The sequence below is a fragment of the Plectropomus leopardus genome, chromosome 1 (assembly GCF_026936395.1).
Source record: "Plectropomus leopardus strain MGB_pleo_1.0 chromosome 1, ASM2693639v1, whole genome shotgun sequence".
In the NCBI taxonomy this organism is placed as follows: domain Eukaryota; kingdom Metazoa; phylum Chordata; class Actinopteri; order Perciformes; family Serranidae; genus Plectropomus; species Plectropomus leopardus.
The window spans coordinates 3,480,874-3,503,742 of NC_142176.1; the positions used below are offsets into that span (position 1 = coordinate 3,480,874).

The window sequence follows — 22,869 nt, forward strand, 5'->3', positions numbered from 1 at the left end:
TAATGTGCAGGAAATCTCTTGCCATGTTGCTCATTGCCTTTTTCCCCGTGTTTTTGAAACACATCAAACCAATTTGCTCAGCAGACAAGAAAAGTGATGTCGATCCAGGTTTGAAAGAGTTAATCTGCTGCAGCACCGGGGGGCCAAATGTGCCGTACGTAGCATGGATGTGGCCCCTTGAGACATTTATTAAAGTGTTTGGATGTAAGCAGTAGCATATTTTTGTCATTCACTTATCACTGCAATAGTCCAGTGGAAATAATAACCACATGAGAGGCGCAAACCGAGGCTAATAATCCAAACAACACACATCATCAGTACTTTTTTTTTTTTTCCAGAAATAAAAATTTACTTTTTCACTTGGTCCGCAGAGAATACGCAAGATAATAAAAGGAGCCCTAAATCATCGGGACTGGAGGTGATTCAAAGTGAGCAAATTCACAAAAGAGGTCATTTATTATTTTCCAGTTGCTCATTTCCACGCTCGAAACCAGTGGACAGCTAATTGGGCACTCAAACCCAAATTAGACAGCGATGCATGTGAGCGCTGCCTGTTTATTGTTTAGGCATTGTTAACTTTTACAACACTTTGGAAACACTTGGAGCCATTAAGGGATCTTGGGATCACAAGCGGGGAGAAAAAGGTTTCCTGTTTTCCTCTGACGATGACTCATGCGGCGTGAGCGCCAGCAGTGCTTTCAGTAATTACACGACGTCCTTCAGTATAAATTTCACTTTTATGATATAATCTCCCATGTCAAACAACAGCCGTTTTGTTCCTTTGTTACCAGAGCAACATTAGAGGTTATAGGCTCAAAGATAAAAAACTGCACTCTGTCATGATGCTGAAATTATTCGTATGTGTCTGTCTGGATCTGTGACAACTTTGTGCAACACAATACGGCGAAACACCAAAAGTCGCCCCACCCTAAATCTGATGAAGTTATAATCAAAAGAAAAAGAAAAACATATATTCCGATGTGTGAAAGTGAATCCAAGCAGCGCAGCGCTGGAGCTGTGTGTTTCTGTGAGAATCGCCCTGAAGGGATTAGCAGAGAGGAGGTCTTGTTTAGGGAGAGCAAAGATTAAGATAAGGTTTCTGGTACACTCAGCAGGGTTTCATTTCATCCACACATCCACACTGTGCTTTCAAACTGAGCGCAGTTGCCTCACGAGCACATTTACAATCTGTGCTTCTTTTATTTATTTATTTATTTTTATAATTAACCCTTTAAAACTTAAATCGACATCAGTTTTCTTGTGCTGCTTTCAGGCACCTTTCACAAGTATGTAAACATTTTGAAAAATGAGCAGACCGTGTTTGATTTCTGTTTAAAACACGGGTCAGAAGGAAATGACCAACTTGGTAATAAATGTTCCAAAAACTGCGAGACATTTTTACCTAAACATTTGTTAAAAAATTTGTTTAAAAAACGGGAGAGGAACATATCCATGTAAGAATATGGATTTGTTTTGCATTTTATTTTGTCTTTTTTTTCTTAGAATTACTTATGTATTTTTATTATAGTAATTTTTAATTATCATTTAGTGACACGACTATACACTATACTATACACGACTCATTTAATTTGTGGGAAAGTGGGAAAAAAGTTTAGAAAAAAGAAAATAATTTTTTTTAATCCTCTGCAAAAGCATTGCGTTGCATGTGCGTCTGTGAGAGGTGGAGAGCTGTAGAAGACAGCGAGAGAATTATAAAACGACATGACAATTTAGATTGGATATTCGCAATATAGTTATTTTATATATCGAACGTAGAAACAAACCACGATACATCGAGAATATTCTCTATATCGCCCACCACTACAATAGCTAAAATTCTTTCTGGGTCCCAGTGTGTCACGTGACCGTGCTCCTGAATCTCTCTGTATTGATCTGCAGAGATGAAACTGATATCCATCTTCTCTGAGTCTGCAGAGGATTGCATAAAAGCATAATGGTTTTTCCTAGACTGTTAGAGCATACCTTAAACTCTGATGTCATCCTTAATAACACACGCATGATGATGATGATTATTATTATTATTATTATTATTATCATTATTATCTGCAGTAACCCAAAGTGCAGCAGAGCCTTCACCACAATACACAGTCCGATCAGCAGTTGGCATCACGGCAGTGTGTTAGACTCAAGTCATAAATTAGATATTGTGCAACGTTCTGATTTCTAAATGATTATTAGGAACAGATTGTATTTCAGCCGAACGGTCGGACGTCCTGATGTACCTTTATCTGGACCTCAACACTGTTACAGCACATAAACAACAACGTTATGTGTTGTTTTATTATATTAACAGTGTGTGTTTCATATTCACACTGAGCCAAAGTAATGCGAACGGTAATAAGAGTTCCTATTATACGTTATTGCTCATAAACTCAAACCAGATCCTCTCTGTACTTACTGGAATGATGGCTCCGCAGACGCCAACAGGTTCGTGTTTGGTTAAACACACGAAGCTCTCATCTGTGAAAGAAAGAAACGGTGTAATCAGTTTGATCCACTGTACGGTGAGGTAATTATTTAAGCGCTGACAATATTTCCTTTTTTTCATTTTTGTTATTGTTTTCACCCTTTAAAAATTGATCAACGTCAGTTTTCTTGTAGTGCCTTCAGACACCTTTCACATGAATTTTAACCTTTTAAAACGGAGCAAAGTGGTTTGATTTCTTTTGAAAAAACAAATAATCAACTTGGCAAAAAATGTCCTACAAACTGAAAGAAATTTTACCTAAACATTTGTTTAGGTACAAAAAAAGAGAGAGAGGATGATTAAAAAATAATTTAAAAAATAGAGAAAAATGGCCAGAAAAATAATAACTTGTATACATAAAAATGTTACAGAAAAAAATGTAATAAAATATAAAAAATTATGGGGGTTTTTTTCAGGACTATTTAGAGCCATTTTCATTTCTTTGTTTTTTACTATATAAAGTAAAAATTATGACTAATATTTATATTTACAGTTATTAAAATCAGTGTCAAGATGTTTTAAAGTAATATCAACTTGTCAAATTTTACAGTTTGCACTGTATTAACCCTTTGAAACCAAATTGGTTTCACTATTTCTGTCAAGCTTAAAGGTTCCCTTTGACTCCTAAGTGAGATATGAAGATAACATAAGGTTAATTTATTTATTTTCTGTCAGACATTGAACATGACAAATATACTGTAGAACAGGCGTCACCAGCTGGAGGACCTATTCTACTAAAACTCAAAGAGGTCCAGTTACTAAAATTTCCTCCCAGCAAAGGTCCAAACCTCATACCTAAAATCAGTATCATGATTATTTAAACATTTTACTTTGATTATGATTAATGAATGATTATTTTGTTTTTTTGTGGTTTGTTTTTTTGCCCTCATAGTTCACTGACACAGTTTCATGTGACCATGGTGTGTTGGAGTGTAATAAATATATGATTGATTATTATTTGTTAAACTTTCCAGCATCATATAAAAATTAAAAGCTCCATCTTAAACAAACTTTAGGTAAATTTAAGAACATTGTGCTGATAATAAGCTAACCTCTCCTGACTGCAGGACTCTGACGTCAACTTCTGTCAAACGTCTGTGCTATTAATCATTTTACTCAAGAAAAAAAACAACTTTTGAGTAGGCCTACTTCTCCTGTAGCTGCCAACAGCCTGCATTTGGCGTGAGATTTTCCTCAGTGTCATGAGACCGTGAGACAGAGCCCAAAAGTGTGAGACGCACTGGAGTTGGCAGCCCTGGTGGGAAAAGGGTTAATAGATTTTTTAAATAACCAAAATACCAAACATGGGCAAGACTGTGCTGGTTAGAGGTTCTGAATGTTGGTTTCGATTATTTTTCGATTAACTGCTCAGCACCACTCCTCAAAAAACATCATTCTCATCATTCTTCTCATTCTTATATTATTCTATTATAACTTGGCCACGGGTCCAGATAGGACGAAGTTTTTGCCCGGATCCGGACGGCAGTCCACTAGTTGATGATGCCTCGCTTATAGATACATGTGATGAATCAGTGACATGGGCGCTATTAAAAGCCACCTCCGTGCATATTGATCGCACACAATGACAAGTGTTTTGTTGGAAAACCTCACAGGAGCAAGAAAGCAGTTTCATAAAACTGCTCCAGTCGGAGCGCGCTGTGGCTCATGTCCGCGCTAGAGCAGGCTGTCAAGCATGTCTGCGCGCTGGAGCGGGCTGTCGGGCATGTCCGCGTGCTGGAGCTGTTGGACATGTCTGCGCTGGAGCGGGCTGTCGGGCATGTCCGTGCACTGGAGTGGGCTGTCGGGCATGTCTGCGCACTGGAGTGGGCTGTCGGGCATGTCTGCGTGCTGGAGCGGGCTGTCGGACATGTCCGCATGCTGGAGCTGTTGGACATGTCTACGCTGGAGTGGGCTGTCGGGCATGTCCACGCGCTGGAGCGGGCTGTCGGACATGTCCGTGTGCTGTCGGGCATGTCCGCAAGCTGGAGCAGGCTGTCACACATGTCCGCATGCTGGAGCTGTTGGACATGTCTACGCTGGAGCGGGCTGTCAGACATGTCCGCGCGCTGGAGCGGGCTGTCGGACATGAACTCAAGGTATCATTGGCTGTTCCTGTTGTCTGGCTGTTATCGTTATGGTTTTATCACTGAGCCCTAGGTAGGACCCTTACAAAATTATCCAAAACTAGGGAAATTTTTTCCACAAAAGTTAAGAGTAATTTTATAGTTCAAATTTGGTTACAGAAAAAGCAAAATGTAAAAATGTATTTCTAAAATAGATGCATTTTCAGCACTTTCACACATTTATTTATTTTTTTCTTAATTTTTTTCCCAGGTAATTTTCTTGAAACCTTTTTTTTTTTTCAACTTTTCTTTGTTCTAATATACTGGGTCAGGTTTTGTTAAATTGCTCATTGCCTTCTCTCCATGGTTTTAAAAGAAATCAAACCCATTTGCTCAAGTTTTAAAGGGTTAAGCTTCACCTAATCAGCGTCATGTTCAAGTTACCCTCACATGGTCTGTAGATTTCATTGTGCTCGCTAACTTTTTTTTATTCAAAGTGCCGTACTTCTATTGTGTTGTTGAGCTGTTTTTACAAGAATCCTTTAAGAATGTCCCGCCAGCACTAACAATGAGATCAGCACTCCTACAGCTGTACTAAACATGGATGTGTCAGAGCCTCAGCAGATAACTGGTCAAACAAAACCTCCCAGTCTGCACGCTGACCTTCTCCAGTTTCCTGTGAGTGATCACAGACTGGGAGACTCCCATCTCCAGCTGTCTTTGTCTTTGAGTCACTAGGCGAGTTCATGTTCAATCACAGCGTAACATCCTTGTACACGACGTGTCGCAGGAAACTACTGTCGGTGTGTAACACAAGATTCAAACACACAGCCTCGGGCCGACTGGAGCTCTGACAGGCCAACTCTCGTCATGACAGCAAGTGTATTCCACCCTACCGATGGAGATAATGAGATCTATTTCTGACTATAATAAAGTTAAATAGAGTGATATTTCAGAAAAGTAAAAAACTCATTTGATGTGCCTTCAGAAGAAATCCTAATTATAACTATAAATTTGATTTTGCAGTCAAGACTCATCATTTCATACCTGTATCTATGTTAAGAATGTACCAGCAGGTTTCTCGAGACAGACAAAAAAATAATATCAACGTTTCACTTGTCACTACACGGGTTTCCATTAACCCTCAATTTAATTTGTGAATATAAAATGGAAACACGCCAATTAAAAAAAAAAAAAAAATCCAATTTATCACAAAAAAAGTTTTTACGCTCTCGAGAGGTGGTCCTTTAGGTGATTCCAAAAAAGCCAAAAATGCAATGGAAACACTTTTTTTGTCTTTTCTAGGTCACATGATGCTATGGCTATGCTTGTCAGTAGGAATTGGCCTCCTGATGCAGCAGGAGCTACAGGAGCTGTTATTTCACACAACTCTTCAAAAGTTGTGAAATCGTGGACTATCAGCTCCAAGAAATCGTCATACTTGGCCGCTCCACGTATAAGGGACTTGCCTTTCCATTATGTTTCCATAACATGCCTGCGTGGCCTTGGATTAGAAAAACTGTCGGCTAGTGCGGTGGCTGCAATAGAAATAAACCTGCTAATGTTTTGAACATCCATCACCATGGTGATTGAAATGATTTGGCTTTTTTTTTTAAGAAGCGTTAGGATGAAGCACTCCCCAGCACCCTTCTGCTACTTTTCTGCTGACGAAAAACACAATTTGGACACAGGCCCTCAGATCCTCGCCTGGGAAATCCCTGAGTTAGGACAGTTTCGTAATGACTAAATTCCCATCCGAAGATATGCAGTTTGGAAACATGTTTCTGTAAATACCGAAATCCTGCATTTCTTCCAAAACTATTTAACCCTTTAAAATACGAGGTCATGAGTTTAATTTCTTTCTAAAACACTGGGGGGAAAGGAAATTACCAGCTTTAGAGGAAATGTCCCTTAAATTGTGACCTAAAATTTACAATTTAAAATTACTAGAAAATTGTCCAAAAAATAGAGAAAATGTCCAATTTGTCATTTTGCAATTTTATTTTTTTTTTAAGATTTTTTTTGGCATTTTTGCCTTTATTAGATAGGACAGATTAATAGTGTGAAAGGAAGAGAGAGAGGGGGGATGACATGCAGCAAAGGGCCGTGAGCTGGAATCGAACCTGCAGCCGCTGTGGCAAGGACACTGCCTTTATTCATGGGGCGCCTGCTTTATCCACTCAGCCACCGGATGCCGCATTTTGCAAATTTTTAAGCTATTTTCTTGTGTTTTTAATTTTTTCAAACCTTTTTTTTCCGCTTATTTTTGGGCCATGACTTGTTAAGTTGCTTGTTGCCTTCTCCCCATGTTTTTTTTAAATAAATTAAACCAATTTGCTCAGGTTTCAAAGGATTAAGGAAGTTTTTCTTATGAGGCCTACTCCATCTATGCTCTGTTTAGAGGTCTCAGACTTTTACTTGTGTAATTTGATGTCCTGCTTTTTCTTATGTCCACAAAAAACCCCCACTGTGAGCTAAACGCTCCTGCAGGTATTTCTGACGACGACATGACTCATCTCTGAGGGTGAGCTGGCTCTCTAAACCGGGTGAGCGAGCCTACACACCGTGCAGCTGGTCTGACCTGAGGATCACGTAGACTAAGAAGCTTAAATGAAAATGAGTTTCATTTTCTGTCAAATAAAAACTGAGAGCAGCCGAGTGAGCGCTTATTATGTCTGCAGTATTACTCGACTTCTGGGAAAAGATGAAATGAAAAGTGAAAATATCTCTTTTGGTTTTATTTGTGCACGTTACTTTCGGTCTCTGAGTGTTGAAGGAGATTGGGATATTTCTAGGATTTTGGAACGTTTCAAGGATTTTAGGACATCCCAATGATGTTAGAACATTTTTAGGACTTTATGACGTTATAAGATTTTAGTGCATTTGTAAGATTTTTGTATTTTTATGACATTTCTCAGATTTAAGAACATTTCTAAGATTTGAGGGCATTTCTATGATTTTTGGACATTTCTAGGACTTTAGGGGCTTCGCTAGGACCTCTGTCAGGATCACTGCCACTTAAAAAAAAGAAGCTCTGTTTTAAAGCTGTTTAAAGCTTTAGTATACCAAAAGTACAAAAAAAAAATCCCAGTGTGAATAACTTTTTTCACGATACTTTTCATTGTGAATTCAAAAATGGTTGGGGAGGTCAGATTTGAGTATCACTGCCATAGTGCATAAAAAAAGCACAAAAGTCGATTGTTTATTAAAAAGTGTATGAAAATAACTCCGCACGCCCTAATGAGGTCATGTCTTAGCCCCAAATGTCCTCAAACCCTAAAAAAGGCTCATTTAGCTTTAGATAAAAACATGAAACAATTCTGCATACAGTCCTCAAGAATAATCAACATCTCTTACTCCCCCCATTCAAAGCAGTCTGAAACCGGGCCCGTTGTCTATGCAATTTACCCAAAAACTTTGGTGCTTTGGCTTCATCTGCACTGAAACCAGCCATCCACACAGCAGCTCCACTATTAAAGTATGTTTCTTAAATTTCAGTCTGCATTTGTGTAGCCTACGACCATATCAAAGTAAAGCTCAGTTATGCGTCTCATCTTGATAACTGGTCGTAAATCTGTTCCAGTATGAAGGTGGGGATTACTGGCGGAGTGTCTGCAGGCTCGGCGAGGCGTCAAGCCAGCACTGATCGTTAATCCTCACACACTGTTGCACCTCACTGATTACTATCTCAGCCTCTTCCTCTTCCCTTTGTCCTGCCGTGCCTCGCATCTCTCACCACTCTATTGGGATGTAATCAGGAGGAAAAGGCGAGCATGTTTTGTCTATCGGCAGTCCTGCAGAGGCAGAGGAGACGCAAAGTGGGATCTGACAGGAGGGGGAAGTATTAAGAGGCTGGCTGAGATACCACCCAGGGCGGAGGACAATCCACAGTCAGGATGAGTCAATCACACTTTGGTCATTAACTTGTTTTCTGATGGTGGACTGATCATAGAGCTACTGAGGGGACGTAAAGAAGTGTCCCCATGTTCACAGTGCTCACTCGTCTCATGGCCCTACTAACTATTTCTTAATTGTCTGCATCTATTTATTCATGTATTAAATGAAAAATTCAGAAGAAAAAGATTACTCAATTGTGTGTATGGGTTATTAACCCTTTAACATCTGAACCGTCATCAGTTTTCTTGTGCTGCACTCAGAGACCTTTTACAAGCATTAAAACCACTGAAGCTTAAAAAAAAACAAAAATCTTTTAAATAACCTGTGAAAAAAGGCAACGAGCAACTTGGCATTAGGTGCTGTGCAAACTACAAGAAATAAGGAAAAGATTATAAGAAAATGACTAAAAATCAGTTTTTGTTCAAAAGAAGAGATGAAATTATTAGAGGTATTATTTTTTGGGCTAATTTTCCAGTCATTTTCCTTTTTTAAAATTTCATGCTAATTTTGATGATTATCTTGTCAAGTTGCTCATTGCCGTCTCCCAATGTTTAAAACAACACACACAAACAAATTTTCTCAGGTTTTAAAGGGTTAATTTGATGGCACACATACCTAATTCATGCTCTCATATTATTGTCAAATTTGACTCAATCCTGAGTCGCATATCGTCGTACATAAACTGATGCATGCTGCTGCAACACAAGAGGCATTTTAGTTGTGTTTTATAGTGATTTATTCTCTATATGAGTGTCCATCTGCTTAATTTATTTGAAGAACAATTTTCTTCATAAGATGTGTTTAGATTTCCTATCGGGTTTGAGCAGTTTTTCTGATTTTAATTGTTTATCTATCCTTCTTTTATCTATACTGTCGATGTGTATATTGTTTGTCTTGTTGGTTTATGTTTATTATGTATTTTGCAGCTGCATTCAGCACTTTTGCCCGAAACAAATTTCCGTCCAGTCAATAAGTTTATCTTATCTTATTTTCAGTTGTCTGTCTCAAGTGGAACTGAAATGCTCATATTTCAAACCCTGAGCAGGCCACATAATCGCTCACATTTCACCCACGCTGACCACATGTAACTGTCACCAAGAGGGTCAGGACTTTAACTTGATTGTCCTCTGATTTTTGGGATTGTGTATTGAACTCTGATGTTAATTAACACCACACACACATCTCAGTCTGCTTGTGTCTTCAGTGGAGTTAGAATAAGATGACACAAACACTCACCTACAGGCAGACTCTTGCCGTGGATCTTGTCGGTCCAGCCTGCGTAGTAACGAAGCGTTTTGATGCTGCCATCCAGGTCGATGAAGAAGGACTGCAGGAAGGGTTTCCCCGTGTCCAGAGTCTCCAGCGTCTGAAAAAAGCAGAAGCATCACATTTTAACCAGGTTGCGATTTGTCACTGTAACTTTAAATAATTTTTCATTCGTGCACAGCCCAGGACAGGAAGGCTCTACAGCGGGTGATACAAACTGCCCAGAACATCACTGGTTACCATCTACAGCGCATCAGCGACCTCGGTGAAGTGAAATGTCTGCACAGAGCCCAAAGGATACTGAAAGACAGCAGCCACAGTCTGTTCACCCTGCTGCCATCTGGGAAAAGATACAGAAGTATCCGCTGCAGAACCAGAGCAGAGCAGCGTCTTTCACCAGGCTGTGAGATTCACAAAATCCTCCTTCAACTCCGAAAGATGTTGCAGGATTTAGGGACTAATTTTCATTTCATTTTTTAAACTACGTTACAAAAAGGACAAATCTACCTTGCGCCTTGTACGGCAATGGAGCTCAATATGCTGAAGCATACAGATTTAGTTTATACTCAATCTTGCCAGTTCCTACCGACAAGCTCAAAGCCATAGCATCATGTGACTTAGAAAAGCCAAAAAAGTGTTTCCATTGCAGTTTTGCAAAATATGGCTTTTTGAAACACTCATTTGAGCATTAAAACTTTTTTGCGCTAAATGTTTTTAGGTGTATATTATATTCACAATTTCTATTTACACAATTTAAGGGTTAAGGGAAACCTGCCTTGTGACCAAGCGTGTAAAACTAATGTTAACGTATAATAATTATCATGTATAAATTTGTTGGACAAAATTTCCTGAGTATGACGTACCAACATCTACACCATGTTTACTAAAGTGACTTTTATTGAAGGAAGAAGAAGTAAGTCTTTGCAGATCCTGAACCAGCTGTACCACTCTGCTGTAACTTTAAATGCTCTGAATCTGGTCTTTATTTCCCCAAACAGAGCTGGGAGTTTAGTGTAATTAGCCGTCCCCTGCACACTACCACTCCAGAGCATGTTTGCAATTAGCAGTCACATGCAATCTGGTATTATTACTTCACTCACATCTGTAAGGGTTCATTTACAGATCTGAGTCCTAATGCAGGCTGGCAGCTAAACAGAGTGAGCGGGCACATCAACAGAGATCTCAGTCCAAACATTATCTGAGAGCGAGGCAGAGTAACATCCAGCAATCATTACGGAGAGAAAAGAGAGAGCGGGGTGGGGTCACGGCGTGATGTCATGCACTAATATACTGTCGGCCAATCCTTGATATGAACAACATCGTGACAACACATGGACGTTTTTCAGCTGCAGGGAAATCCCACCAGTTTGTTGTTTGTGAAACCGTTTCTATAATTGAGATCTGAACCACAAGCACCACTAGAAAAAAAACTGTTGTTGTCGTTCAGTTGAAACAGATACACAGCATGATCATTAAGGGAATATCTGTTTTTTTCCAGATGTGACTATGTAAACATGAGAGGAAAAGAAAAGATTCAGCAGAGAGGAAATCATGACTGTAAAAAAAACGACTATAAAAGAGACACAAACAATAAAAAGGACACAAAAAATGACTACAAAGTGACTTAAAATGACAAAGAAAAAAACAAAAAACTGAGACACAATCAACTACAAAAAGACACAAAAAAACACAAAGACGCACAAAACAACAACAAGGAGACAACAAATGTGACATAAGTGACATAAAATGGCAAAAAAAGCCACAAAAGTAATACAACAAAATTACCAGAAAAAGACACAAATGACTACAAAAAGACACCAAACAACAACAAGGAGACACGAAATGACCAGAAAGTAACAAAACGACAAAAAAGCTACAAAATTATCTGAAAGTTATCTCAATAATCGCTGAGCGAGTTTATTTTCTATTCATGTGTTGTCACTATGACACGGATCAATTCACAATATCGTGTCATATATCATGTAATATTTGTTAAATTTTTTCAGTAACCTGATATTTGGTTCAATGTAAACCAAATGATCCCATCCCCTCCGCCAAAATAAAAGCGATTTTAATTACTTGTTTACATAAGTTAACTGAACAACAGGATGCTACATTTAACCCTTAGAGCCCACCTTTTACACACACGTGTATCACTCTGCGCACAAAATGTACTTTTCAAAATCAAGCTTCAAAAGGTATTACATTAATATTATTTTCTGTTTTTATTGAGGTTTTTTTTAACCAACATCAGTTCTAATCATAAATATCAAATATTCATTAAAATTTCAGACTTTTAACTTTTTAAATGCCATGTTTTTGTCATGGTGCCACTGTGTTTTTAGATTTAAAAAATAATAATGATTGAATTATTTTTAGTATACTACATGCAAAGCAGGTTTATTGATGATCAGAGCCTGGGATATGTCAGTGATTTGCAGCAAAACTGATTGTGACAGTGCACCTAGTGGAAATAACATGTATTTTCTCCATATGCCAAATATGGTAAAAATGGCATCATCAGGTGAAAATTAGTAAAAATGAAAATAATCAAAAGATGACGAATGACAGAAAGCCTCTGAGGGTTCAGTACATTTTGCTTGCAAGGCTACTTTTACTTAAATGCAGAATTTGAAAAGTTTTTCTGCCACTTGAAATCAGAGAGCCGGTTTACTTCCTGATCATGTGTTGTCACTATGACACTTTAGATCTGAAAGTAAAATGGATCTAGAGTTTGCACACACATTTCAAAAAGTCACGTTTTTCATGCTGCAGCTGTCTGCAGAAAACTTTACAACAGTGATGTCTAGCAAAAAGAAGGCAGCGTGAATGAACCCACCGCCAGCAAGAGCCGGTCCCTCTCCATGAGGTCAGCCAGTTTGTGCAGCAGCCTCCCCCGGCTCGACGCGTCCATCCTCCGCCACGGAGAGCCTCTCTGCCCTGCAGACTTGGCTGCCTGCACCGCTTTATCCACATCCTCCTGCACAGAAAAAAAAAGTTTCAGGGCCAGTTTCCAATTCGTTAGCATCATCATAGGCAGTGTGCATTAACTTTAAAAAATCAGATTCCCGCGTTAACTTGGTGTGCGTAAAAAGCAGCGTGAAACTCTATTGAAAAAGCTGTTTTGTGGATGAAAATGCTAAATTGTCAATAAATTCTTATCCAAGTTTGGCAAAAAGCGCTAATATATTTGGTCAAGTTCTTATGTCATGCTGGACTCTACAGACTTTCTTCTTACATACACAAAATCCTTAAATTAACAGATATTTAAATGAAGTTTGGCAAATAGGTTTCCGTATTGGTTTAGAGCCAACGCAGATATGAAAAAGTTCTTATCAATTTGATCAAGGTTTTATATCATGTTTAATCTCATAGACTTTCTTCTGATAATCCCTAAAACCTGAAATTTACCGATATTATATAAGTATATATATATAAATATAAATATATACATATAAATGTTATTGTATATTTAATCAAGTTCTGTGTCATGCTGTTTTTTAAAGAAATTATTCTCACAAACCCCAAAAAACTTTAACAGATATTTAAATTTGGCAAAGAAATGTTTCTTTTGATTCAGAGCCAGATCAGACAAACTGGATTTGGCAAAAGGTTCATAACTCTTTGATCAACTTCTTATGTCATGCTGGATTTTGAAGAAATTCTCCTGACGACCATAAAACCCTTAAATTAACAGAAACGTACAAAGAGATTCTATCTCTATTTAATCAAGTTCTTGTGCCATGAGGGATTTTAGAGACATTCTTCTGGCAAACAAAAACCTTAAATTAACAGATATATAAATAAAATTTTGAAAAAAGATTTTTCCTTTTAAATTTAGAGTCAGAACAAATATGACGAAGATGTTAGAAGGCTCTTATCAACTTGGTCAATCTCTTAAATCAGGCTGCATTTCATAGAAAATCTCCTGAACAACAAAAACCTTAAATTGACAGATATTTAAAGGAACTTTGGCAAAGACACTGTTTTTGGTATTGATTTAGCACCAAAGCAAATATTTGGAATTGGGGAAAGAGATATTTTTTTCCATTGCTTTAGAGCCAAAGCAGATAAACCGAAATTTGGCAAAAGGTTCTTATGACATGCTGGATTTCATCGAGACTCTTCTGGCAAACACAAAAATCTGAAATGATCAGATATTCCAGTGAAGCTTGGCAAAAAGATTTTTCCTGATTGATACAGAGCCAAAACAGATGTACTGAAGGTTTTAATCTATCTGATAAAGCTTGTTTGTCATACTGTTTTTTTAATAGACATTCTTCTAAAAAAACCACCCCAAAAATGTAAATTAACAGATGTTTAAAAGAAGTTTGGAACAAAAAATCCTGAATCCTGATTGAATTAGAGCCAAATCAGATAAAACAATGCCCATTTATGACCTTAATCATTCAGAAAGTATGCAGGCTAACACTAAGTTTGATTAATTATTTAAACTTTTATATTATATAATAAATTAAAGGCTGCTCACTTTGTCTGCTTCTTCCACATCACAGATTTTGACACCTGTGGCTGGGTTGAAAGTTGGAAATGTCCTTCCGCTGCTGGATGTGTGCCATTCATTGTCAATAAAAATCTGTGGAGAGCGGACAGTGTTTGGTTAGTGGCTCACATGACACCTGATCAAAAGTTAAAAACACAAAATGAAAAGATGGTAAAAAGCTGCAGGTACGGCTGGACTTGCAGAGCCTCCTTACCTTCGTGTGTCTGATCTCCGGCGCTTTAACGGGCTGAGGAAAAGGCAAAGCCGGGATCCCTTCGGCCACTCCGTTCTCTGTCGTTCCGTTCTGTGCCATTCTGGGTCAGCAGTACAGTCCCGGGCCAGTCTGTCTGCTCCGTCTACTCAACACTGGCAGCCCATCCTCTGGCTTTTTATAAGAATGTGGAGTTCCTCCCTCCTCACACAGCAGCGGAGGAGAGCCCAACTCCGCCCCTCCACCCTCCCTGAAGGGCTCTTATCTGAGGGGATTCTGGTTCTTGCAGCACCTTGGAAACGTTCTGCAACATTTATCTTATATATTACTAATGCTGTGTGAATAGTTTGAGGCAGAGGCGTCATTAGGATTGAAAAAAGAAGATTGAAAAAAAAAATTGTTTTAAAGAAAACATGCCTTCCAAATTGTTTTTTCTTAAAAAAAAAAAAAAAGCCAAAACATTTGAAGAAATAAAATCACACACAATTTTTTTAAAAAAAAAAATTTGTTGCATTTAAAAAAAAAAACATTTTTAAAAACAAAAAAATCACCAAAATAAAAAAATCACCAAAAGGTTAAAAAAAAACATGCCTTCCAAATCGATGTGCCCGCAGGTTTATAAGGTTTTCTTTAAAAATCACCAAAAACTTTAAAAGGAAAAAAAAAGCCAAAACTTTTGAAGTAATAAAATCACACAAAAAAATGTTTTTAAAAATCGTCACTTTAAAAAAAAAAAAAAATCATACTTTCCAAATCACCCTGAGGAGGATGATAAAATGATGTGTTCAAGGACAGTCAGACAAGCGGGACTGCAAGTTTGGAAGATTTCCTTTAAAAATCACCAAAAAGTCTTCAAGAAATCACTTATAAATAAAAGAATAAGAAAACTGCCACTTTAAAAAAAATCATCAACAATTTTAAAAGAAAAGAAAATCACCAAAAATTAAAAAAAAAAAATTTAAAAAAAGCACTCCAAATCAGCGGGCCAACGGGTTTAAAATTTTGTTTCCACTCAGTACTAATAAAAAACCACTGCTTATATTTTTAACATCATAGTTCATCATTTTAAAAAAAGTTATTCAGGGTAAATAAGATGCCAGAGTGCACGAAAAATAAAGCACTAAAATAGAGCTTGTTCATCAAAAAGGAGGATGCCCCGGCCGGGATGATGGTGAATACATGTTGTGCACTTTTATTTAAGTTCTAGCTGGCGGGATGGGCATGCACGAGTCTGGCGAGTCAGGAGTGAAATTTCACACCTGAATTATTTGGCTGCGTCTCACCGTAAAGCGAATGAAAGTAATGAGACTGAATTCATTCTGCCGCACAATATTTACATCGCAACACAGCAGCTTTGATCTGCCTCCGCCAGCCTATTTGGGCCGACCGCAGGCTGCTCGTCAACCGTGCAAAGGTGTTATGAGTTGTGATGTTCCTCAGAAAGTTGGTTTTTGCACCTGGGCCTGGTGAAGTTGAATGGAGTTGAACACATGCAAACAAATGCTTTTGTTCCTGAGGACAAAGCTGCTTGCTTGCTCGGCGCTCGCACTCATACACAGTCTGCTATTGTTTCCCCTTCATCGCTTCTTGTCACTCTTTATGTCAAAGTTTAATTAGGACAACGGGCTTTCGCAGGCTCATTTCTCACTTCAGCAACTTTCTAACACTTCATAATGAGAGAGAGAGACTCAAAGGGATTGCACGAAGGGGAGGAAGGGAAGGGGGGCTTGGCAGGATGGATAAGTCGGGAAACAATACGAGATGCAAAGCATGGGCCCAGACCCATGCAAATAAGCAGGAACCTGCTCTGGAGGGGATGAGTTGATTGCTCAGACAGTTTGAGGGATTAACAGCAAGTGAGAGATCAACACAGCCACCGAAAATATTCTTCAGATGGGACCTGCAAACACCCTTTTATAAAAGTATCTAAAAGTCACTGTCGCGTTTATTGAATTTTACTCAAACGTGAGGAAACAGTGGCTTGTTCTGGAGCTATTTTCTGTAGTGGATTAATCCCAGGGTCACCAAATTAAAGATGTTAAACAATCGTACCAGAGGCTCAAAATTCTCATAGTCTGACAAAAATTATTGCACACTGGTCACAATCATGAGAACGTTTAGGTCAAATAGGTCAATTATTATTATATATTATTAGTCATTTATTACTTTGTAAACAAGTGTTTAAACGATTTTATGACACATCTACAAATCTACCAAAACCCACTGCCTATTTCTCAGTCTGTAAGGCTCTATTTTTTCTTCCAGCAAGTGGCCGAATTATTACAAAAAAACACAACAGCGTTGCATGCTCAAAAAGCGTGACCAGAATGTGGCCTACACCCAACGCGATTGGTCGTAAGGAGATCATGTGAGAAATGATGCGTAAACACCGATGTAGGAGACAGGAAATGAGTTCAAATGAGACGTGTAAACTAAGCTAAGTGTAAGTGTCACAGTGATCAAATTATCGTATATTATGGCAATTTTGGAATTATTGATCGCACATTGTACAGAGGGCGAAATTATCGTACAAATGCAAAAATCATCATATATCTGGCAATTTTGTGTATTATTTTCAGCAGCAAGAGGGTGAATGTGGGACTGAGTTAGAAGCCCTTTTTGCTGCCACTACAAAGTCCTTTCTTTATGCCGCCTTTGCATTTTTACACAAAACCAAAAAAACAGCAGCATCATTTTGCTCCAGTGTGTGATTTTAGACAGCATGCCGGCATTGTTGAAACAAAACAGGCATGACATTTAACACAACAGTGTCAGCGTCTAGTGTGACATATAATATTCACGTCAGCAGCGCTTTCTAAACAACAACAGCATTAATGTGTCAATAACAATCATTTACTGTCCCTGTTATATGGCGGCTGATCTCGTCCTCAACTCAGAGGGTAAAAAGAGCCCGAATCTCATTGTGTCACAATTTGCAGATGTTTATGGCCGCTGTTATTCTTTTGAGCTAGCCACTAAATGCTGCTAGTTGCTTTTTAAATCTCCCATAGTGGGTTGCACACATAACACGTCGCCAAAATGTCACAACTCATGCCACCCATTATCCTGTCCTGTTTACACAGACACAGTTTTGGGGCTGTAACTACCTCCCGTGAAGGCTTAAAGGTGAAACAACTTATCCCATTACGTGATCAAACCTTTTATACAGAACAGCGAGGCAAAATAATAATAATAATATTCCACCTTGAACAGGCAGTACCCTGGTTTCCATTAAACCTCAAAGTGCGCAAATTGAAACTGTGAATATAAAATACGCTTAATGGAAACATGTCAATGTCAAAAAAACTCCCATTTATCACAAAAAAAATAGAATAGAATAGAAATACTTCATTAATCCCATGAGGGAAACTGTTTTGTTACAGCAGCAAATAAGAGAGCAGCAACTGAATACAATATTTGTTAAAAGGGCAAAATAATACAAATATATATATACAAAGGAAGGCTCAATGAATGAAATGAAATAAAACAACAATAATAATAATAAAGATATACAGTATGTACAGAGAACAAACAAACAAACAAACACATTTTTAAAAAAGCCAAAAAGATTAAAAAGAGCAATTAAAAAAAAGGTATTATGCTCACATGAGGGGGTGTTTCAGGCGATTTGAAAAAGCCATATATTTTGCAAAACTGCAATAGAAAGAGTTTTTCTTTTTTTGGCTTTTATAGGTCGCATGATGCTATGGCTGTGCCGTTGTCGGTCGGAATTGGCGCCCTCGGGCATGATAATGCTTCAAAATTTAAGCACATCCGGAAGTTTTAAATCCACAATTCCTCAGTGAAATCGTTGACTATCACCTCCTCGAAATCCCTGGTGGAAGTAAGTGTGTAAATTTCCACTGTGTATAGTGAATACAGAGGATAAGAGTTGGGAGAGCGTCCTGTCGTGGGAAAGTTGAAGTAGGTGACCTCTCCGATGAGGCTCTTCTGCTCGGGCTAATTGGTGCTGCACACCTTCTAATGAAGGTCAAGTCTGCTCCCATCAGCAGGCTTCAAGGCCAATTAGGGTCCGTACACAGATGGCTAATTGCAGCATTATGTCTATTGTTGGGACGTTGTTATTGGTTAAATAGAATTTCACAGAAAAGACACGGGGTCACTTATCAATCACTTCAGCTACAACTACAACTCTCAATTTAGGAGAATGTTGTGAAAGAGGAGATACAATAAGTGGAGAGTGAAGTGACCTCTGTGGGCAAACTGGGGCGCCGTAGCAGAAAATGCAAAGCAAATACGGGAATTATACGTAAGGGATAATACACAGCAAGCGCGTCGATATTGCAAAATAAAGCCTGACAGGGTAAAACAGGACCAAAACGCAAAGCACAGACAGTAATTCACATCATAGATTTCCATGGTGTTAAATAAAGATTGAGTGGAGAGGAGAGTAATGCTATTAATATTAACAGAAAATTAAAGAAGAAATCTAACTTTCACAATATAAACACAATAACCACATACAGGTTGTGTAGGAATAATATCTCATGTTAACCCTTTACAACCAGAGCAATTATACTAATTTTTTTTCAAAACTATGCAAAGAAGGCAATGAGCAACTTAAAAAATTACCCAAAATAAGTGAGAAATTAGTAAAGATTTACAAGAGAATAACTTGAAAATTAGAACAAAAAAAAGCTAAAAGTGTATGTTTACATAAAATATATATATTTGGAAAAATATACAATCTTTGTATTTGTATAACTTTTAAAAATAATTGTCTCACATTTTTTTAAACTAAATATGAGGTCATGTTCTGGTCACCTTCCTCTAATTTCTCGCAATTTGCAAGTCATCTTTTTTTTTTTTTTGCTATTTTCTGGTCATTTTTTGTAATTTTTAATAATTTCTCATGATTTTTGGGGTTCATCTTTACCTTCTGCCGGTGTTTTTAAAAAGAAAAAAGTTTTTTTTTCAGGTAACTTTGTTGTTTTGTCATTTTTATCTTATTTTATTTTTACTTGTTTTTTGTGCTAATTTTCAGGTAGTTGTCTGTTTTTTCTTCTTTTTTAATTTTTTGCTAATATTTTGATCATTTCTTTTGAAGATGCTCATTGCCTTCTTCCTGTGTTTTTGACTAAAATCAAGTCAGTTGTGACCAGGTTTCAAGGGGTTAAAGTTCTTGACTACTTTTGACCGCTCTGGTCTCAGTCTTGACTTATTAGAGAATATTTTCTCTTGGCTAAAGCACTTTTTCATGGCCGAGTGTTATTTGTGTGGACTTTCAGTCAAACTGCTGCAGCCGCACACACTCACAGACAGAGCGTAAAGAAAGAGGGGGGGAGGGAAGAACAATTCAGACTGAAAAAGATGGACAGATAGAGAAAAGAGGGAGAGAAAAGGAAAGGAAGAAGGGAAGGAAGGAGAGTCCAAAGCGCTGCGATAACTCTGTCCAGGTGTTCAGAGCCACACAAAGGCTCTTTTCAGGCCCCGCTGAGAACACGCTGCTCCTCCACTTGTTGCAAAATATACAGGAGAGATAAAAGAGCGCGACTGGTGAAGACGCTTATATTCTGTTACCGCACCAAAATATGGACGGGGGACGGCCTGTCCAATTATCTGAGCCTCACTGCTGCCAGTAAACAAGAGTATCAGCTGGGAGGGAACAGAGCCGAGGTCACAACTGTCAACACTCACAATACGGGAATTGTGTTTCAGTGCAGATGCATTTTGTTTGAAAGTTATCCAGGATCAAAGTTTAGAATAATAAGCAGAAAACACGGTAAATAACGTGACCCTGAACCACAGATGGGACTCATGCAGACGCCACATTCTGGTGCCTCCGTCCCGAGGCTGCTTCTAGGCACGGGCATTTCGGTTAATGTCCCGCCACACCAAAATAATTCTCACTTTGAGTTAGCATGTTTGCAGGATTTTAGCACGTTGCTAGGGTTTAAAGATATTTCTGGGATTTTAGGACATTTGTAGGATTTCAGGAAATTTGTAGGATTTCAGGACATTTGTAGGATTTTAGCATGTTTCTAGGATTTTAGGACATTTCTAGGATTTTAGCAGATTTCTAGGATTTTAGGACATTTCTAGAATTTTGGTACATATCTGGGATTTTAGGACATTTCTAAAATTTTAGGACATTTCTAGGATTTTGGTACACTTCTAATATTTTAGCAGATTTCCAGGATTTTAGGACATTTTCTAAGATTTTAGGACATTTCTAAGATTTTGGTACATTTCTAGGATTTTAGGACATTTTCTAAGATTTTAGGACATTTCTAAGATTTTGGTACATTTCTAAGATTTTAGGACATTTCTAAGATTTTAGTACATTTCTAGGATTTTGGTACATTTCTAGGATTTTAAGACATTTCTCGGGTTTAAGGATATTTTTAGTATTTTAGCATGTTTCTAGGATTCTAGGATTTTAAGGATATTACTAGGATTTTAGGACGTCTTCAGGATTTGAGGACATTTCTCAGATTTAAGGACATTTCTCGGATTTGAGGACATTTCTAGGATTTAAGTATGTTACTAGGATTTTAGGACGTCTCTAGGATTTGATAACATTTCTCGGGTTTTAAAGATATTTCTAGGATTTTAAGACATTTCTTGGATTTTAGGACATTTCTAGGGTTTTAGGGATGTTACTAGGATTTTGGGACATTTCGAGGATTTTAGGACTTTTCTAGTATTTAAGCACGTTTCTAGGATTTTAGGAAGTGTCTCAGATTTTAGGACATATAGGATTTCAGGTAAGAATTGATCAAACAGTAGAAAGACCTAAAGCTTAATTGCAGGGACAGACGACGGTGGACACTGTCTCAGGTTGCTTTTTGGCGCTATATTTACTCGGGGTTTCATCAGCGGTGCAGCCTCGGCATCGTGGTCATTCAGCGCAGAGTGCTCTGAGGGCTCAGCGTGCAGAGGGATATGTCTCTGCCTGGCGGCCCTCTGTCATCTCCGCCTGCACGAGCTGACAGCAGAGAGACGACGGCCTTTTGATGTCAGGAAGAGATTCTTACTCCTGGCTGTTTCTCACCAATTCACATGAGTCCAGACTCTAACCCAGTCTGTTACCAGGAGTGAGAGAGCGCTTTGTGTTTTCAGATCAGAGCAATTTGCAAATTCATTCATGAACAGCGTCACACAAAAGCAGCTTAGATATAGAATCTCTCATCGCCGTTTCTAATGGGCAGCAGATTAACTTTCCTACCTGACGACATTTAACTGCACAGTTTGAGAAGAAAGTTAAACATGCATTTTTAGGAAACTGGTGGTTAACCCTTTGAAACCTGGAGCGACATCACTTTTCTTGTGCTGCTTTTAGATGCCTTTCACAAGCATTTAAACCTTTGACCCTGAGCAAATTGTTGTGATTTCTTTCACAAAAAATAGGCAAAAAGGAGCAACTTGAATTGAAATTTATTTCAAACATATAAAAAAAATGTAAAAAATAAATAAGGCAAGGAAAGAATAAACAAATATACACAAACATACAGACATGTCCGAAAAGAGGTGGGAAAAGTGCAAACTTATTAAATCTCTAAAATAGTTGACCCATTAAACTATATAAACTATATGTAACAATATCTAAACTATTTATAACAATATGTTAAGATATTTACATTGTTATCTGACAATAACTAAAAAAAAAATTATGTTTCAAAATTATTATTTTTTCAAGGTCATTTCCTTGTTTTGTTTTTTTAAAACCTTTCTCTTCTATTTTTTAATAATTTTCAGGGTTTTTTATTTCAGAAAAACTAATTTCTTGATAACATTTGGGTCATTGCCTTTCCTCCCATGGTTTTAAAGAAAATCAAGTCAATTTGCTCAAGTTTGAAAAGGTCAAAAAAATTTTCTTTATTTTTCTTCTTCATTTTAACAGTTATACAGACATCAGCTGCTGAGAAATTTCTTACACGAAACTGGAAATGCCTCTCTGGACATCCACCTCATTTTAAAATAAAACGTTAGGGGTCCTGTCCCAGGAAATCCTGAGCGTCAGACACAGGGAATATTAAGTAAAATTTAGGGGGATTTAGTAGTGAGGACTGCAGATTGCAACCAGCTGAGAACTGGTTATAATTTCTCTAGTGTTTATTGTTCAGGAGGTTTTTACAGGGAGTTAAACTATTTGCAGAGGTCCCTTCCTCTCCAAAACATACCAGGTGATTTAAACCTGTAAAAACACTTAAAAAAACACAATTTCACGTAAAAAATCAGTGTTTCTACGATGCTGTTAACCATGACGGAGATGCACTGTTAAGAGGTTTTTTACCGGGAGCTGAATTATCCTCTAAAGACTTTTCCTCTCCAAAACAAATGAACACTTTAAAGTGATAGAAAACACTGAATAAAGCAGTAAAAAAGTTTGTTTTTTTAACACTATCATTGTGGAGGAGCTTCTAACTATGACAGCCGAAAACGTGAACGTCCCTGTCTAGAGTCTGTTTTGTCCGTTCTG

At 37.9% G+C, this 22,869-nt stretch overlaps 1 protein-coding gene across 1 annotated transcript in view; it reads right to left on the reverse strand.

The window, feature by feature from the left end:
- aldh1a3 (aldehyde dehydrogenase 1 family, member A3) overlaps positions 1-22,869 on the reverse strand; it is a 40,084-nt gene that overhangs the window by 9,459 nt on the left and 7,756 nt on the right. The window contains exons 4-8 of the mRNA XM_042485687.2: positions 14,430-14,730; positions 14,204-14,308; positions 12,554-12,694; positions 9,685-9,814; positions 2,420-2,481 (exon numbers count right to left, since the gene is read on the reverse strand). Of these exons, the coding sequence (XP_042341621.2) occupies positions 2,420-2,481; positions 9,685-9,814; positions 12,554-12,694; positions 14,204-14,308; positions 14,430-14,528 (537 nt within the window). The 5' untranslated portion in view covers positions 14,529-14,730. The remainder of the gene's footprint in view (positions 1-2,419; positions 2,482-9,684; positions 9,815-12,553; positions 12,695-14,203; positions 14,309-14,429; positions 14,731-22,869) is intronic.